General features: G+C 57.7%; 1 protein-coding gene across 4 annotated transcripts; it reads right to left on the bottom strand.

Moving 5' to 3' along the window:
• Positions 1 to 863: 863 nt before the first annotated feature.
• Positions 864 to 15,629, bottom strand: TNFAIP8L1 (TNF alpha induced protein 8 like 1). 4 transcript variants are annotated; one of them, XM_004771470.3, is made up of 2 exons: positions 15,472 to 15,629; positions 864 to 3,036 (listed from the first exon to the last, which is right to left on the bottom strand). In XM_004771470.3, exon 2 carries the CDS (start codon positions 3,029 to 3,031, stop codon positions 2,471 to 2,473), a length of 561 nt encoding a protein of 186 aa, XP_004771527.1. In that variant the 5' UTR covers positions 3,032 to 3,036; positions 15,472 to 15,629; the 3' UTR covers positions 864 to 2,470. The 4 variants fall into 4 exon arrangements, with proteins under 4 accessions (XP_004771527.1, XP_004771526.1, XP_012900703.1 ...); XM_004771469.3 differs by having other exon boundaries at positions 864 to 3,039; positions 15,472 to 15,628; XM_013045249.2 differs by lacking the exon at positions 15,472 to 15,629 and adding an exon at positions 14,201 to 14,416.
• Positions 15,630 to 17,305: the final 1,676 nt, after the last annotated feature.

A 17,305-nucleotide genomic window follows, 5' to 3' on the forward strand; every position in this document is an offset into this window, starting at 1 on the left:
CACCTGTGGGGAGCAGAGTGGGACTGTGTCCCGTAGACGTGCACGGGAGCGTGAAGGACAGCGGTGATCACAGCGTGTGGCAGTGGCAGGGGCCCCCGAAGCCCCGGAGATACTCGGGAGGAAGACCCCCCCCCATCACTCACTGTCCAGCTCAAGGGCACATGCATCCACAGGGGGTTCGCCCCACTCAAGAACGGATGTACTTTGAGGTCTGGCAGGTATGGGGACCTCAGGGAGGGTCTGAAGCCTTTGTCACTCCGGTTTTGGGGTTCAGTGGACGGAAAACCGAAGGGTGTGTCACCACAGCACACCGTAGATGGCGGGCTGCCCAGGGCCACCTGCAGAAACAAGGCAGCAGGAAACTGGCAGGAGTGACATGGCCCCTGGGATCCCTGCAAGTCCTGTGGGCCTGACCCCGGCAGGAGAGACGGATACGTCCACCACGGTCAGCCTGGAATCACTGACCGCTTCTGAATCCCGGGGACTCATCGAGGTTGCATAGCGGTGGCTCCTGGGTCCTGGGACACGGCAGGACATCCGGATGCAAACTAGTCATCCTCGCCCCCACCAGCCATTTGCAGGCATCTTTCTAGATCTTTCTGCTGGACTCAAAAGGGAACCCACCCTGGCCTTGGGGTCTTTGTTCACTGAGCTAAGCCAAACCCTCCCTCGTTTGCGTGCCAAGCTCTGCAGGCCCACACTTCCTCCCTCCCAGGCCCCGGGGGAGTGGACCTTGAACCTCTCAGCAAGGACCTCCGCCTGTGACGCGTGTGACGTTACACGCGTGCGCGGTTTGAAAAGCAGGAGCCCTTGGAGGGCAAAAGCAAGCTGTTAGCAACAGCAATTTACTCGCTAGTCCCACATAATGCAAACAGTTGCGTGCTTTTATTGAAACAGTTCTGTAGTGCTCTTTGGTTTTTCTAAATTAAACCTCAAAATTTTACAAAGAGTCAGGACAGGCCGGACAGCCCCGCGGGGCACCAGTCACAAAGCGGTGTGCACGTGGATGCATTCAGGGTGCAAAGCCCAGGACAAAGGCTTGCCTTCTGCTGGGGCTTCTCGGGTGCTCAGGACACACGTTTGGTCTCGAACGGAAGATGGGAGTACCAGTTTGCCTTAGGGGGTGGGGTAGGGGTGGGAACAGCTGGGTCCCGGCGGGAGAACCTTGGCTTTCTCAGGGAAGCAGACACCCAACCAGAGAAAGGCTGTGGCGCACCTGGAGCAATGGTGCTCTGTTAGCCCGGGCAGGGGGCCAGGGGGAGGTGGAAGGGCGTGGTGGGGACTGGCGGGCGGAGGGGCGAGGTTGACGCAGCGCACCCACGGCCAGTGCGGGCTCAGGCAAGTGTCGGGGTTAAAATCGCACGTCTAGATGGTTACGTGCACTTTCCTTAATGCCTGGTGTCTCGAACAACGGATGGGGCCCACCACACTGGTCTTCTCAGGTGTGCAGGCCTCGTCCCCCTCCCCAGGCCTGCCAGGGCGCACCTGCTGCCCGCTAGGACGCCGCTACACTCCCACGCCCCCTCACCCCCCAACCCCCCGTCCATCTGCACCCTGAGCGAAGCATCACTGCATCCTCTCGGTGTCGCCAAAGCCCAAATCCGTTGAGCGTTGCCTATGAGGTCTGGTCACAGCTGCCGCTGGTCTGCCAAACATGTGAGATAATCGTCTTCAAATGGGCATGCGTCACAGATGGCTTTACCCTGGATCCCCGAGTCAGGGACATGCACTGTCCCCTCCCACGTGGGAGTCTGGGCTGCGATTCCAGCCCCATCAAGGCATCCTTGCTGACAGCAGACCCCCCTCAACAGTCTCCTGGGCTCCTGGTGCTCCTGGGGCTGCTGGAACTGAGGGCCCCCCGGCCCAGCTGTGGCAGCAACGGCAAGGTGTTCCCTCTTGTTCTGGAGGCCAGAAGCCTGTGATCTGGGTGTCAGCTGGGCCGTTCCAGGCGGCCCCCCCCCCGAGTTTCAAAAGTTCCCCTTCCTACAAGGACCGGGGGCCCAGCCATATACCAGTGTGACCTCATCTTGACTAATGATATCTGCAATGACCCTATTCCTCAGGAAGGTCCCATTCAAAGGTCCTGGGGGCTACAACTTCAAAGAATGTGGGGAGATGCCACTCACCCTGTAACACTCCCTTCTGGTTCCCCACGACCCTTCATGTCATTAAGTGACAAGTGCCAACTTCTGGGGCCTTTGGTGGCTGGAGGGGTGGTGCCAGTCAGGTCAGGTCAGGTGGGTTACGGCAGGCAGCAGTCTTGGGGTGCCCGGGGAGGCCGCAGGCTGGCTGGCTGAGCTTTTCTCCCCCGGAGACGGAGACGGGGTGGATGGGGAGGCGACAAGAGTCCTTAAAGCCACTGCCTCCCACAGATTAGCATCCTCTCCAAAGGGGCGGTTTGGCCAGAACTGGATGGGAGAAAGGAGGTTCTGGCGTCGCCCCGCAGGAAACCCAGCGCTGAGGTCATAGGTCATATGCTGCCCTCGTCCAGCATCCTGGTGAGGCCCTCGCAGATGCGGCGCAGGTGCGAGCGGTAGGGCTCGGCGGGGCCGTAGAGCGCCGCCAGGAAGTCGCAGTCGGCCAAGTGGCCGAAGACGTGGTTGATGCGGCCGTGGGACTTGGCGGTCAGGTGCGCGCCCACGGCCTGGTGCAGCAGGTCCCGGCACTCGTGCAGGGCGGCGGCCAGCACGCGCCGGTCAAAGGTGAACTCCACCTGGCGGAAGCTGACGGCGGTCATGGCCGCGCAGCGCGCCCTCTGGCGGAAGCGCTGCAGCAGCGCCAGCTCCTCGCCGCCCAGCCGGCCGCCGCGCAGCAACACGCCCAGCTTCACCGCCACCTTGACCAGGTTCTTGAGCACCTTCTGGGCCTCCTTGCGGCTGCGGGTGAACTCCTTGGTGGCGCGGTACAGCTCGTCCAGCACCTCGCTGCTCGTGTCGTCGATGAACACGGCCACCGTGGCCTTGGACGCCATCTTGCTCAGGAGCTTCTTCTGGGCCTGCAGGGCCAGGCTCTTGGTGCTGAAGGCGTCCATCAGCCCTGCTGGGAGGAGAGGCACACGGATGTCAGTCCCCATGGCCCCCAGCCCTTCCAGGACCTTCCCGGAAGGCCCCTTGTGTTTGCTGCCACGGTGTGCTGGTCTGTGAAATGGGCGCATGCGGGCGGCCCAGCCCCAGGGAGCCCCACCCACGGGAGCCTGCGGTTTGGCACACCAGCCAGAAGCACCTGCTGGGCGCCAGGGCTGGGTGCGGGGTGGAGGCAAGTCAGGGACACGTGGCCCTTCCCACCCTCAGGAGCTACAAGATGCCATTGTGGGGGCTCCCCTGAGAGGCAGGGATGCAGGCAGGCCTCCTGGAGGAGGGAGGGACAGGTGAGAAGGTGGGCAGAGGGACGGCAGACCTCACACTCTGCAGCCCAGAGGAGCTAGAGCATAGAGCACAAGAACAGGCAGGATACCTACACAGAAAAGCCCTTGAAAACAAGCAGTCACACTGAAAAGATGGGGACCCAGAGGACACTAAGGGATCTAAGGGAATTCGTTTCTAAAAAGAGAAAGAGGGGCACCTGGGTGGCTCTGTTGGTTAGGTGTCTGCCTTTGGCTTGGGTCATGATCACAGAGTCCTGGGATCGAGCCCCCGCATAGGGCTCCCTACTCTTTGGGGAGTCTGCTTCTTCCTCTGCCACTCCCCCTGCTTGTGCTCTCTCTCTCAAATAAATAAAATCTAAAAATAAATAAAAATAAAGGAAGGAAGGACAAGAGGGAGGGAGGAGGAGGAAGGAAGGGTAAAGTCAAAAGAGTGAATGCATAATGGTGAAATCTGGACAGGATGTTCTCCAGTCCACAGACTCAACATATCCTCCCTGTGGGCTGAGGAGAGGCTCAAGGTGAGTTATCACAGGCCGATTCCATCCCCTCTCCCCCAGTCCAGCTTGTCATTCCCCACCCTATCCTGCAGTTCAGTAGGATGGCGGCCCCAGGCCCCAAGCCCTGGGCTGTTTAGGGTGGAGGAGCCCAGTTACTACCAATTCCCCAGCCTTACTGTCCTGGCATGTTTACAGCAGACAGCCCTGAGGCCCTCCTCCAGCGAGGAATGAGTCAGGTGGACAGCAGCCTGGGCTCTGGGACCAGGGGTGAGGGCCATGTGTGAGGTTTCTAGAAACACATTGTTCTAGTGACACCTCTGATCTAGACACACTGACTTGAGACCACTTCCACTCAGGAAAGGGCCGGGACAATGGCCAAGAAGAATGGCAGGCCAGCGCTTAGGGCACAGTGACCAGGCCTCTGACTACAATCTCTGTCTGTTCCTCACACCTGTTCCCATGGCTGACTTCCAGATGCCCTGAGCTCTGAAGCTCTGGGGGCCAGAGTTCTTCCCAACCTGAATATCTGGGCATGACCCTTCCCTTCCGAGGACCAGCCAGCAGCTCCCATGGCTCCCGAGACCCGGCCCCACGCCTCAGGTGCTGTACCCTCCCCAGTGAACTCCTATTCATGCCCCTGGAGCCCTGGCTCCCAGGCCCCCGCCTTCCTGAAGTTTCATCCCTCAGCTCAGCTTGGAAGCCATCCCCGAACAACCACACTGATGGTGAGGCACCTCCTCTGGGCCACGCAGTGCCCCAGGGACTCCTCCAACACTGCCCTGCCCCACCCCGCCTGCCTTCACTCCCCAGCTGGCCAGCCTCACCCCAACCAACAGGGGAGGCGAGGGGCTTGCTTCCTTACCCGCTGTGTCTTTGGAGACTCCAGAAAAATGAATGAGGCGAGCCGGAGACCCACCCCCAGCCCTCACCCAGTGTCCCAGACCCTGATAGAAATGCACTTCCACCCTGGCCCCAGGCGGCCAGACCAGGGAGGCTGCGGGGGTGCTTGCTCAGCCCCCAGAGCCCCCACAAAGCCTGTCTTTGTGTGAGCTCACACCCTGAGAGAAGTCCCACCCCCTGGGCTGCCCCCTCGCCTGCCCTCAGAGGTCAGGGTGGGCACAGGGAATGGCAGGACTGCCTTCCCTGCCCCCCACAGCGTCCCCAGCATGTGGGGTTACGCAGGCCTGGGCCAGAGCGGGCGGGGGGGGGGGCGCTGCAGACTCAGCACCACGTGGTGGGCCCTGAGCCCACAGCATGTGCCCGTTTCATCATTTCCACCAGGCAGTAGGCTGGTTGCCAGTTTGCTGAAGAAATTACACAGGCTCAGAGAGGCTTAGCCACTTCCTCGAGGCCACACAGCAATACAGCAAATGACCGCCTCTGCAGGCCTACTCTTTTCCACCTTCCCCACTTGGTGCCTGCAGATCACCTCGAGTTTTCAAGGGCCAGGAGCTGTTTTACTGACAAATCTAGCCCCACTATTTAGGACCTGCTCCCAGATCTGACTGTGTAGTCAAGCAACATAACTGCCTTGTGCCTCAGTTTCCCATCTGCAAAATGGGAAAGACTGAACTAACTCTGTCCTAGGGCAGAAGATTGTGGCCAACCCCAATGCCCACCCCAGGCTGTGAGCTTCCCCTGGGCCAGGGGCTGGATGCCACTGGCTAGAATTCTGCCATTCAGCTCCCTGAAGGCGTAGCCCCACTTATCTGTGACATTCTCTGGGAAAAGGACCCCAGCAGCTTCAGGCTGCCAAAGGAGTACCTGTGCCTCCCAGATGCCCTCCCACTGGTTTCTCTAGAATGTTCTATTCCGTTCCCTGCACCGGGACCACTCCTCTCCCTGTTACTCATCCTGTAAACTGCTCAGCTAAGTCTCAGTGTCAGAGTCACCTCCTCCTGGAAGCCTCCCATAGCACCCCAGGCATGCTCCCATTTTGGCCTTGCACACCTTGATTTCACAGTTCGTCTCCCTGGCCTGACAGTGCAGCCAGGGGCCAGCACTCCCTTGTTCACACAGTACCTCCCATGCTCAGCCCAGGGCCTGGTACACAGCAGGCACCCCATAAGTGTTTACTGAATGCATGAAGGAAAGGACATCCATGAACATCAGAAATGAGAAGGGACCCCTAAGGCCTTGGGTTCAGTCTCCCCAGCTTACTGATGGACAAACAGGCTCAGAGAGGGAAAGGACTTTCCCTGAGTCCAGGGAGGAGGCCCAGGCACCTGGAGCCCAGGCCTTGCTGCCTATTGGTTGCTGTGTGACCCTCGGGGGCAGGGTGGAGGGGCTCTGTCCCTCTCTGGTCCAATCTGCACGTGCTGGTTGAGCGTGTTGGTTCTGGAGGGGAGTTGGGCCCCCGAGCAGGACCTTCCTCCTAAGCTCAGAAGGAAAAGGGGGTGGGCCGAGGCAGCTGCAGTCTCCATCCGGGCCTCCACACTCCTAACCCCTCCAGCCAGCCCCCAGACCTGCTCACACCTGGGCCAGCCCAGCTGCGTGACCCCTTCTCCCTGACCCATTGTTCTGCTAGAAACCCCCGATCCAAGCAGGCAGACAAGGAGATGACTACAATCCCAGGGGAGCAGGCCACGGACGAAAATAAACCCCGGCCTTCCTTCCTTCCTGCACACTCCCCCAGGTCCGCGGGCGGGCAAGCCAGGAGGCGGCCAGGCTGAGCCATTTCGGCCCTTCTGGGGCAATGCCTTCCCAGGAACTACCGAGGGGCTCCAGGGCCAGATGGTCAGTGTGCCTGGTCTGGCCACCAAGGGCCCGAGCATTCCATTTTTGTTAAAGCTAAATAAGCCTGCTAGAGGATGGAGGGCTCGGCTGAACACTCATTCAGTCGCCAGCGAGCATTTAGGGAGCACCAACTGTGTGCCAGGCACTGGGGATATCGGGACGACCAAATGAGATCTCGTCCCTGCCTTCTGGGGGACTCCAGCTTTTAAGATGCTGGCCACCTTATTACAAAATAATTCAGGTCCCCCATTTCCCTGGAATGGAGTCTGCAGACACCACTCCCTACCTGTACCTGCCAGCTTAAAAACAAAATAGGGGGCGCCTGGCTGGCTCAGTCAGTTAAGCATCTACCTTCAGTTCAGGGTCCTGGGATCAAGCCCTGCATTGGGCTCCTTTCTCAGCGGGAGCCTGCTTCTCCTTCTCCCTCTGCCCCTCCCCGAAACTCATGCATACCCTTTCTCTCTCTCTCTCTCAAAAATAAATAAAATCTTTAAAAAATTAAATCTTTAAAAACATAAACTGATGGTATAAAGGTGGTATTCTTTTTTTTTTTTTAAGATTTATTTATTTATTTGACAGACAGAGATCACAAGTAGGCAGAGAGGCAGGAGGGGGCAGGGGTCAGCAGGCTCCCTGCTGAGCAGAGAGCCCAATGTGGGGCTCCATCCCAGGACCCTGAGATCATGACCCGAGCTGAAGGCAGAGGCTTAGCCTACTGAGCCACCCGGGTGCCCCTAAAGGTGGTATTCTGAGTCAGACTGATTGGGGAAGGGTCTAGGACCTCCATCTGGGTCTTTACAGATGGTCTTTAAAAAGCCATCAAGCTTGATGGTCATAAAACTCTGTGATTTTGTTAACACGCATCTAAGTGTACACTTTCCAGGGATGGGTTATGGCATGTGAATTTATATCTCAATAAAAAAAAAAATCTAGTCTTACTCTAAAGAAGAAACATCAATGGCCAACCAGCAGCTGGAAAGTTGCTCAACCTCACTGGCTGCTAGGGAGATGCCTGTCAAAATTGTCACCGCCTCCCACCCCCCCCGCCGGTGGGGGGGCTGTGACTACAGCAACAGGCCGTCATGAGAAACTAAGGCTGGGGGCAGTGAGAAATGGGGCGGCTGCTGTGAAAACCCACGTTTTGGCTGCTCCTCAAACACAGCCTTACCAAGCGACCCAGCAATTCCGCTCCTAGGTAGCTCCCCAAAAGCAATGAGAACATATGAAACACGCAAGCTTGCACGCGCCCGTGCACAGCAGCATGATTCATACAGCCAAACAGTGGGGCCAATCACGTGTCCCTCAATGGGTGAAAGGACACACACAGCATGTGCACCCCCTACGTGCATGTCCCACAGCCACGAGAAGGAGCAAGACGCCCCCATGTGCAGCCCCAGGGATGGATCGCAAACTCACAACCCGTAGGGAGGCAACCAGACATAGAGGGCCACATGGGGTGTGAGTCCACGCATGTGACACGCCCAGAACAGGCTCCTCCATGGACCGGAAGGGGGCTTGTGGGGACAGGAGCTGAAGGCAGACAATGGTCAGTGGGGCAGGGGTATGTGTGACTATTGATGGGGATGGGGTTTCTTTTTGGGGAGAGGGAATGTTCTGGAAGTTGAGCACTTTAAAGTGGTGAATTTTATGGTATGTGGGTTATACCTCATCAAACTGAACACTTACTATATATATTAAGTGTGTATATTTTAGGGACACCTGGGTGGCTCAGTCAGTTAAGCAGCTGCCTTTGGCTCAGGTCATGATCCCAACATCCTGAGATCGAGTCTCACATTGGGCTCCTTCCTTGGTGGGAAGCCTGCATCTCCCTCTGCCTCTGCCTGCCACTCTGCCTATGGTCTCTCTGACAAATAAATAAATAAAATCTTAAAAAAAAAAAAAACACAAAAACCAAGTATATATATTTTATAGCTCTCTGCCCCTTACTATGTATGTTTTATGCCTCATGTTTAAAATGTTAAATAAATTGAACATTTGACAAATCAGGGTTTGGGGTGCCTGGGTGGTTCAGTCATTGGGCACCTGCCTCCGGTTCAGGTCACGATCCTGGGGTCCTGGGATCGAATCCCACATCGGGCTCTCTGCTCTGCGGAAAGCCTGCCTCTCCCTCTCCCATCCATCTGCTTGTGTTCTCTCTCTCGCTGTCTCTCTCTCTCTGTCAAATCAATAAATCAAATCTTAAAAAAATAAAAAAATTTTAAAAAATAAAAAGCCATAATTAAAAAGAAAAGAAAAATCAGTATTTGGCCCATAGTGTAGTACAAAGAGAAATAAAAGGGTCACACGAGTTAAGGTTTGTAAGTCGCTTCTGCCTTGCCGGGCACACAGTAGGCAGCTAGCACCGCAGGGCTGCCCAACAAGAATTCCCCACCTTTGAAACTCAGGCCCTCCACGCTTGAGGATAGAGCACATCTCTCGGAGATCTGCCTACGGGGCACGGCAGTGAACTTGTAGCTACAGATTCCTCTCGAAACGAGCTCCACCCTACCCTAAATTTACCCAGGAGCTGCAATTCGGGGACAGTCACTGAGGACTAAAACCTTGCAAAAGCCCACTTACCGGTCTGGTTCCAGCAGAACATGAGGAAGCTGTGAGCGTCAGGGGGCTACTCAAGGCACACGGCTCCCTGCCCCCCAAAGCCAGAATGTCCTGTTAGCCCCGCAAGCAACAAGAAAGCCCTCCAAATTTCCAAAATAGTCCCCTAAGAGGGGGACCTTGCTGAAAGGAGACAGCAGTAACCAGTGAACACAAATACAAACAGGGACATCTCAGGGAGAGATAAGAGGCGAGGACGACAGGGAAGCGGTGGCTGGGGACCGCAGGTGACCTTGGCCAGGACGGTCAGGAAGGCCTCTCTGCGGTGGAGCTGCCAAAGCTGGGAATGGAAAGACAAGGTCTGGCGGAAAGGTGAGCCCGGCAGAGGAAACAGCTGTTGCAAAGGCCCTGGGGCAGGACTGTGCCTGGTGGATTAGAGGAGCGGTGACGATAGTGAAGGCCGCTGTCTGGGTCCTCCCACAGCCCTGATATCTCCCCACAGGGACCCCAGACAGGCCCCATGGCCTTGGGGGCAGCTTTCCCATCTATGAAATGGGTGTCCATGTTCAGAGTCCTTGGTCCACATTCTTCCCCAGAGCTGTGGAGTCCAGCCCATACCTCTCCTGCCAACCCCAGGCAAAGGCCTTCTGGACTCGGAACTTTGTCCTGTTCCCCAGTTTGGGCACTCCAGCTCCCAAACACCCTGCAAACTGGCCATGGACCCTGATCTTGAACCTCTGGGCTGCTCTAACATCGCTTACCTGCAGAGGCAAAGACAGGAGGCAGGACTGTCCCTGAGCCTCCCGAGAGGTGAGGGGCACACACCGGGGAATGGCGTCCTCCCAGTGGACCCTGTTCCCTCCAGTCCCTTCAGTTTCCAAACCCAGGCCAGTGTCTATCCCGTTACAGCCACAACCCCCTCTGTCTCTCCATTGCTCAGTGGGCTCCAGCCTCACCCATCCCCTCCGTGCACACGCTGTGCCTCTCCCAGGGCTGGGGAGCGGGGGGCGTTCTCAGCATAAGGGTCCCGCTGCTCAGAGAGGCTTTCCTGAATCATTCACCCCCGGTCTCTACCTCACCCTGCTTATTTGTGACAGTTCATTGTACTGGATTCATGACTCAGGGTTCCTATGCTAGGCTCGAGGCCATGAGGGTGGGTAATGGGTCTGTCTTAGTCCTGGCAGGGTCCCCAGTACCGAGCCCTGGGCAGGCAGTGGATCGTCATCAGAGGATTGTTGAATGACTAACTGATGAATGAATGCAAACCGAAGCCCAGGTAATACGGGCGGGAAATGAGGTTGGAAAGCTGCCCGGGCCCTGCTTGCTGGGAGGCCCTGGAGGTTGGGAGTGGGGAGACTCCTCCCGGCCCTCCCCTATCCTACTGGGACTGAGCACACTGCAACCCCGGGTTGAGTCCCACGGCCAAATCGATTCTCGCAAAACGCTCTCCGTAAGTTTCGCCAAACTGGGATCCATCGTTGGGCTTTCAGATGCGGTTGACAAACATGTGCAGTTCTGGGCATGGGGTGTCACCTGACATTCTCCTTTATGGGAACAATCCAGACAAACGTGAAACAAGGGGAACGAAAACTGCATTCATCAGCAACGAGAGCAACAGTCCGTGCCGAGCCAGATGGCAGGCGACCCTGGGGCCGGAGAGCGTCTCCTCAAGTCTCTTGTGCTTTTCACAAGGAAACCACTGTGGACCCGACACACTGTTGAGTTTAATTCTCATCCCTGGCATTCTCTTCATCACTTTCTTGAGTTCTGCCAGGAGCTGGCAAACCATGGCCCACTGCTCATTTTTGTAAATAAAGTTTTATTGGCACATGGCCGCAGCCAATCCTTCTATACCATCTAGGGCCGTTTCCGTACCATAAGGGCAGCCTTGGGTAGATGGAACAGAGACTGTGTGGCTTAACAGAGCTGAAAACATTTATTCTCGGGCCTTCATAGAAAAAGTATGCCAGCCCCTGGTCTAGACCATCAACAGGACAATAAAGCAAACCCCGATGTGTAGTAGTTGCCAATTTCCACGGTGTACGTGCTCCCCCCGCAGGGGCCAATTTCAAGCTTCCAACTTGATGTCAGCAAAGGTGGAACTGGGAAGAGCTGCTCACCATTTCCACCAGCCACATCCGAGAGACAAAAACGACCTCAAGAGTACAGATCGTAGTAAAATACGGTAGAATAAGTAGGAAGTTATGATTTTTGACTATAACATTTGCTTTTTTATGACTTTTATCAACCTATGATTCACACACCATAAAACACGTCCTTTCAAGTGTACAACTCAGTGGTTTTTACATATATACACAGAGTTGTGCAACTATTGCCATTATCTAGCTCCAGAACATTCCGCCACCCCAAAAATCAACCCTGCCCCCATCAGCGGTCACTCCCCAGCCCCTGGCCCCCACGAACCCCCTTCCCGTCCGTGGAGGAGCCTGGTCTGGACGTGTCACACGCATGGACTCACTCCCTGTGTGGCCTCCTGTCTGGTTCCCTCCCTGCGTGTTGTGGGCTCGGGGTCCGTCCACGGGGCTGCGCATGTCAACGCTTCCCTCCTTTTTATTGCCAAATACTATTCTATACCCTCATTTTAAATACAATGTAAGCTCATAGTCTGTCATTTTTAATAATGGTTGTGTTTAACAACCCAGCCATAAAAAATCCGCAAGATGAGACAGCAGGGGCTCTTGTGAGCCAGGCTGGGCCAGGACAGCAGGCCCCGGGGCCACGGGGAGCCCATCCCTGCCGCATGAATTCTTCATGTCCCACACAAAGGGCATCAATAATTGATGGACCAGCTCAGCAGGGCCGGGCCGGCCTCTCCATCTCACCTCTCCGAGCCCTGGCTGCGGTGGCCCGGGAGGGCCTCCGTCCACAGCAGCAAATGCCCCCACTGTCCTTGTGCCGCATGAGACACCAGGGCCCCGCGGTGTCGGGCTGTTACCAATCACCGCTCAGAACTCACAGTTGATGCCCAATTTGGATATGGCAAAAGGAAGAGAGAAATCTGCTCATCTGAGGGGCTTGGGGGCCTCAGTGGTTCTCAAACAGGTTCTCTAGAGCCCTGGCAGGGCTCCTCCCAAGGATGAGCCGGGTCTGGCCACCTGCCGGGCGGCCGGGGGAGCCGGGACACTGCCAGCGATGGTCAGACTTCCACGGAAGCAGAGCTTGGGCACCGAGCAGGAATGACAGGAGAGCACAGCCCACCCCCTACAGAAAAGACCAGGCCAGGCGGCGGCTCAGGCCCAGCAAAAGATGTTTCACAGCAAGTGGAGGAGGCCCGCATGGGGCACCAGTGTGTCTGCAGCCCCTAGGGGAGTCCCAGCTCCACCCACCTCTCCCCTCTCTGCTGCCTGAATCCTAGTTCCCTGAACCCTGGGCCCTCCTTCGGGCTCAAACTCTCTCGCCTCCCCATCCGTCCTCCCCAAAGAGGCCACCAGAGGGCGCCGGTGATCGCCAGAATCGGGACCCACTTCCTCTGCCCACAGCCCTCCACAGCTCCCCTTTTGGAGGTAAAAGCCCCAGTTCTTCCCATAGTCCACAGGACCATGACCTCACCCCCTTCCCCCCCTCTCTTCCCCTCACTCGCTCTGTTCCAGTCCCATGGGTCTCCTCACTGTCCCTCCAACACTCCCGGTCCAGGCCTGCCCTAGGGCCTTTGCACGGGCTGCGTCCTCTAACTGGAAGGCTCTCAGGTCTCCACGTGGCTGTTTTTTTCTTAGGATTCAGGCCTCAGCTCAGATGTCCCCTTCTCAGGGGTCCCTCTCAGATGCCCCATTTAAACTAACTTCCACATCCCTCTGTCTCCATTGAGTTCATGCAGTTACAGGGAAGCGGAATGAGATTTCTGGATGATCACCTGTGTTTCCCAAGTCCCATCTGTGAGCCAAGTGAGGGACGACACCGACTCGGCCTTGGCCAGTGCCATGTCCGTGGGCGCCCTGTACCAGGCTTCGGCTCACAGAGGGGCTCAGAATCTGTTGAGTGAATAAATGACCTCCCAGCTCTAGAGGGGTCTAGGATCTGAGAGCTCCTCCAAAGGCCCCACAGTCCAGCCAGGGAAACTGAGGCCCAGAGAGAGACAGAGATAACCCAAGGTCACATAGGAGTGCTGCGTAACCTCCTGTGGAGTGGGGGCTCTCCCAGGTAAATGCTCCCCAACTTCCACTACCCCATTGGACAGAAGTGGAAGTCGAGGTCTGGAGAACAGTGTTAGATGATCCCAAGGACTGGGACAGAGGAACTTCCGGGAAAGCTCAGGTGGGGGATCCCAGAGAGTTATCTGGTGGGGGAGGGGTGGGGGTAAGGGCTGCCCAGGGGAGGTGCACATGCTGTGTAAGTGGCCCAATCCTGCCCCCCCTACATCTCTAACACCTGGGGCTGTGGACCCCCACATCTAAGTCTCTTACACCGGGGGCCGTCGACAGCCCACTCCCCCAGTCTCTAACACCTGGGGCCATGGACCCGGCCCCCTCTATGTCTCTAACACCTGGAGCTGTGGACCCCCGCCTCTACATCTCTAATACCAGGGGTAGTGGACAGCCCCCAATCTCTAACACCTGGCGCTATGGACAACCCCCTGTCTCTAACACAGGGGGCCGTGGACAACCACCTCCGTCTCTAACACCTGGGATTGTGGACCCCTTCCCCTAAGTCTCTAACACCTGGGGCTGTACCTGGATGAGCCTCAGCCATTATTCAACCTCTGACTCTGGGCGGGGACATTTCGGCCACAACAGCTGGAGCTTTGTCCTCAGGCACTGTCTCCTGGCCCCATTCGACAGACAGGGACACTGAAGCCTCTTAAACCCACCATATCAGATCACCAAGCAACCAAAAGGCCCCTGTCCTACCCAGGCCTCAGATGAGGAAACAGGTTCAGAGAGCATCTGAGCATCCATGCAGCAGCAGGGGACCCCATAGGGCTCCCAATCTGCACCTGTCTGACTCGTCTATTCAGTTAGGGACCTCCCACCCTCATCAGAGAGGGGTTCAAGCCCCCCACTAGCAGCCCCCCAGTGGTCCGGGCACTCACCTACTACCAGCATCCCAGGCCACCAGGCCTGCCAAGTGGGAGAAGCACAGCCCAGGTGTTTGTGTGGCTGGGGCGACAAGTCTTTGTTCTGGTTTCCATAGGTACCGCGTCCCAGGGCCGCCCCGCTCTGCTCCTCCCAGCTGCCCAGCCCTCGCCTGGCAGTCTCTTGGCCCAGCCCATCTAGGCAACTTGTTATGTTTTAAAGTCGGTGCCCATGGACCTGGCAGGGCAGTTGAAGGAACAGCCCACGCAGAGGCCCCGGGGCAGGACCGCGTCTGGAGTTTGGAGGAACGTGGAGGTTGGTCTGGTTGGAGCAGAGTAAGTGAAGGGGAGAGAGAGAGGACCAGAAGGAGACATGCAGGGCCCACATTCCTGCACTGACCCTGGAAGCAGCCCTCTTCCCCAGGGATTTTGGTCCCTTCCCATTCTACAGACGGGAAACTGAGGCTCAGAGAATCCAATCGCTTGTGCTGGGTAGCATGGTGAGTGGCAGAACAGGAGCCTATCGGTCTGATTCCAGGGTCTGAACTCCACGACCACTAGGCTGAACTGCCCGCACTTCTCCGTGGGCCTCCCCAGGGCATCCAGCTCCGGCAGCTGGCCGCAGATATGCTCCGGAAGCAACCTTGGAGGCCCATTTACAGCTGGGGCTGTCCCTCCTCCAGGAGAGCCCCCCCAGGATAGAGGAGGCGGTGATGCTCGCAGATCTAGGTCAGGCCACCTGCCAATTACCTCGGCAGCTACAGTCCCAGTTCACAGCTGACAAAACTGAGGCCAAGGCTTCAGGCCACTGGGAAGCTCCCAGGTGGCCAGTCTGGGTGGGCCTGGCCATGGCTCTTCCGGCTGCCTGGACTAGCCAGAAGCCACACACATTCCCATCACCGCACCTTTGTTTGGCCAGGCTGCCCACTACCTGAAATGCCCTCCCGACTTTGGAATCTGGGAATCCGGCCCTAGCACCTGGCACCCTGCACAGCGAAAGGGGCAGAGTCCATCAGAGTCCCCATGGGGGTGCGGGGACGCTGGTCCCAGAGCACAGCCCCACGCTTGGGAGGGCAGTTCAGACCCGATCTGTCTTCCCCTTCTCCCATACAGCAGGAGAGTGACGGGACCCAGAGCGAAAGGGAGAAACAGGGGGAAACTCAGGCAGGGATACCGATAGGCAGGGGGTAGGCAGGGAGTGCAAGGGCGTGGGGGCGAGAGAGACGGGGCGTCCAGGTGGCCCCCGAGGTGCGCCGAGATGGGGAGGCGCCCCGGCATCGCTCCCTCACCTGCTCTCCGGGGCCTGTCCGTCGGTCCGACCGTTGGGGCTCCGTACAGCCGCCTCTGAGGGGCCGTTGGGGCTGCCGCGGGACTCGCGCGGGAGGACTGAGAAGGGACTGGACGGGGCGGGCGGGGAAGCTCGGTCACGCCCTCCCATAGCCCCGCCCACCACGGCGGCCCCGCCCCTCCCCCGCCCTCGCGGAAAGGCCCGCGACGGAGGGGCGGGCCGAGGGTGTGGAATCAGCCAATGGCAGTGCGGGCGGTGTACGAAGAGCCCAATGAAAGCAAGTTATCAGGAAGGGGGCGGTGTCTGGGGCGGGGCCGAACGGCTCCGGGGGATTCCTCCGGAATCGTGAAACGCGCCGGATGCGGAGTTGAGCGGCTGGCGAGGGGGGTGGTTTGCCAAAGAAAGGGGAGGAAGGAGATCCAGAATCAAAAACAGAGAGAGACCCGGTGGGGAGGGGGGCAGGGAGAAAGACGGAGAGCCCGAAAGGAAAACAGACCAACTCGCCCCGGCAAGCCCCTTCCTCCCTCGGGGACTCACTTTACCCACCTGCGTGTTAGAAACTGGGGCCGAAGCACGTTTCCTAAAGCACAGCCCCTAGGAACCCTTTATATCAGAATCACCTGAGAGCCCCTTAAAAAATGCAGAGTCCTGCAGCCCTCGATGGGCTGAGCTGACGCCAGGTTGAAGATAAATCTCCCTGAGCTCAGGTAAATCCTCAGGTGAGGTTTGGGGCGGTCGCTGGGTGGACAGACCCTGGACAACTCTCCGCCCCCCCCCCCCGGGCGACGCGCAGATCCAGCCTCGATTTCCGTGGGAATGAGCCGGCAGAACACGCAGGAGCCTCCTGGCCGCCAGCGGGTGAGGTGGCTGGGCCAGCTGGGGCCCCCCCAGGAGGATGCAGCTGTGAGTCCTGGGAACTGGGCCCAGGAGCGGCTCCCAGCTCCCCTGCTGCTCGGTTTCCTCCCTGCAACCCAGCTCTAGGTCCCAGTTTTAGCTGGGGCCCAGGGAGGCCAGAGCAGACCAGACAAGTGTTTGTGGCATTCCTCCTGTGTGCACTTGGGACACCCACAGCCCCAGCACAGAGTTCTGCTCCTGAGGCAAAGAGAAATGAAATGTCCCTTTATCTCATTTTGGAGAGGGAAACAGGCCCAGAGAGGGGCAGTGACTTGGCTGAGGACACACAAACATGGGTGGCAGGGCCAGGATTCAAACCCAGGAGTACTGGTCCCAGTACTCGCCTTCAGCCAAGTCCTGCCCTCTTCTTAGTCCAGGGCTGCTATCCTCTGCGTGATTGCCATCCAGATCCTGCATTCTGGCTGTGGGGCACATCCTGGGCCCTGCGGGGTGTTGAGCAGTATATCTGGCCCCCCACCTACTGGACGCCAGCAGCCCCCCACCCCCCTCCTGGTCCCAACAATGTCTCCCTCTCCCTCTGCTGATAGATGAATAAAATCTTAAAAAAAAAAAAAAAAAAAAAAACTCTAATCATTGCCAAGTGTCCCCTAGGGGGCAGAATCAGCCCTTTGAGACCCACTGTTAGAGATCCATCTCTTCATGCCTCCGCCCCAAACTGTGAGGAACCCTTCTTTGGGTCAGGGTAGCTAATGAGGCCAAAGAGGCAGGGGAACTGTTTCTAGCATCTCATCAAACCACAGCAGACTGTTTCCGTGAGTGCAGGGTGGGCATGGGTGGACTGTGACCCAAGCTGGGTTCAAAACCAGCTTTTTCCTGATCTCCCCGCCAGTGTTCACCTCTCTGAGCCTCAGTCGTCCGAATCTTTGACATGGGAACAGGAAGGCCTATGGGTCCGCAGAGAGGACAAAAAGTGGCCACAG

This window comes from Mustela putorius, unplaced genomic scaffold, assembly GCF_011764305.1.
Source record: "Mustela putorius furo isolate JIRA1106 unplaced genomic scaffold, ASM1176430v1.1 tig00000095_pilon_pilon_pilon, whole genome shotgun sequence".
Taxonomy (NCBI): Eukaryota; Metazoa; Chordata; class Mammalia; order Carnivora; family Mustelidae; genus Mustela; species Mustela putorius.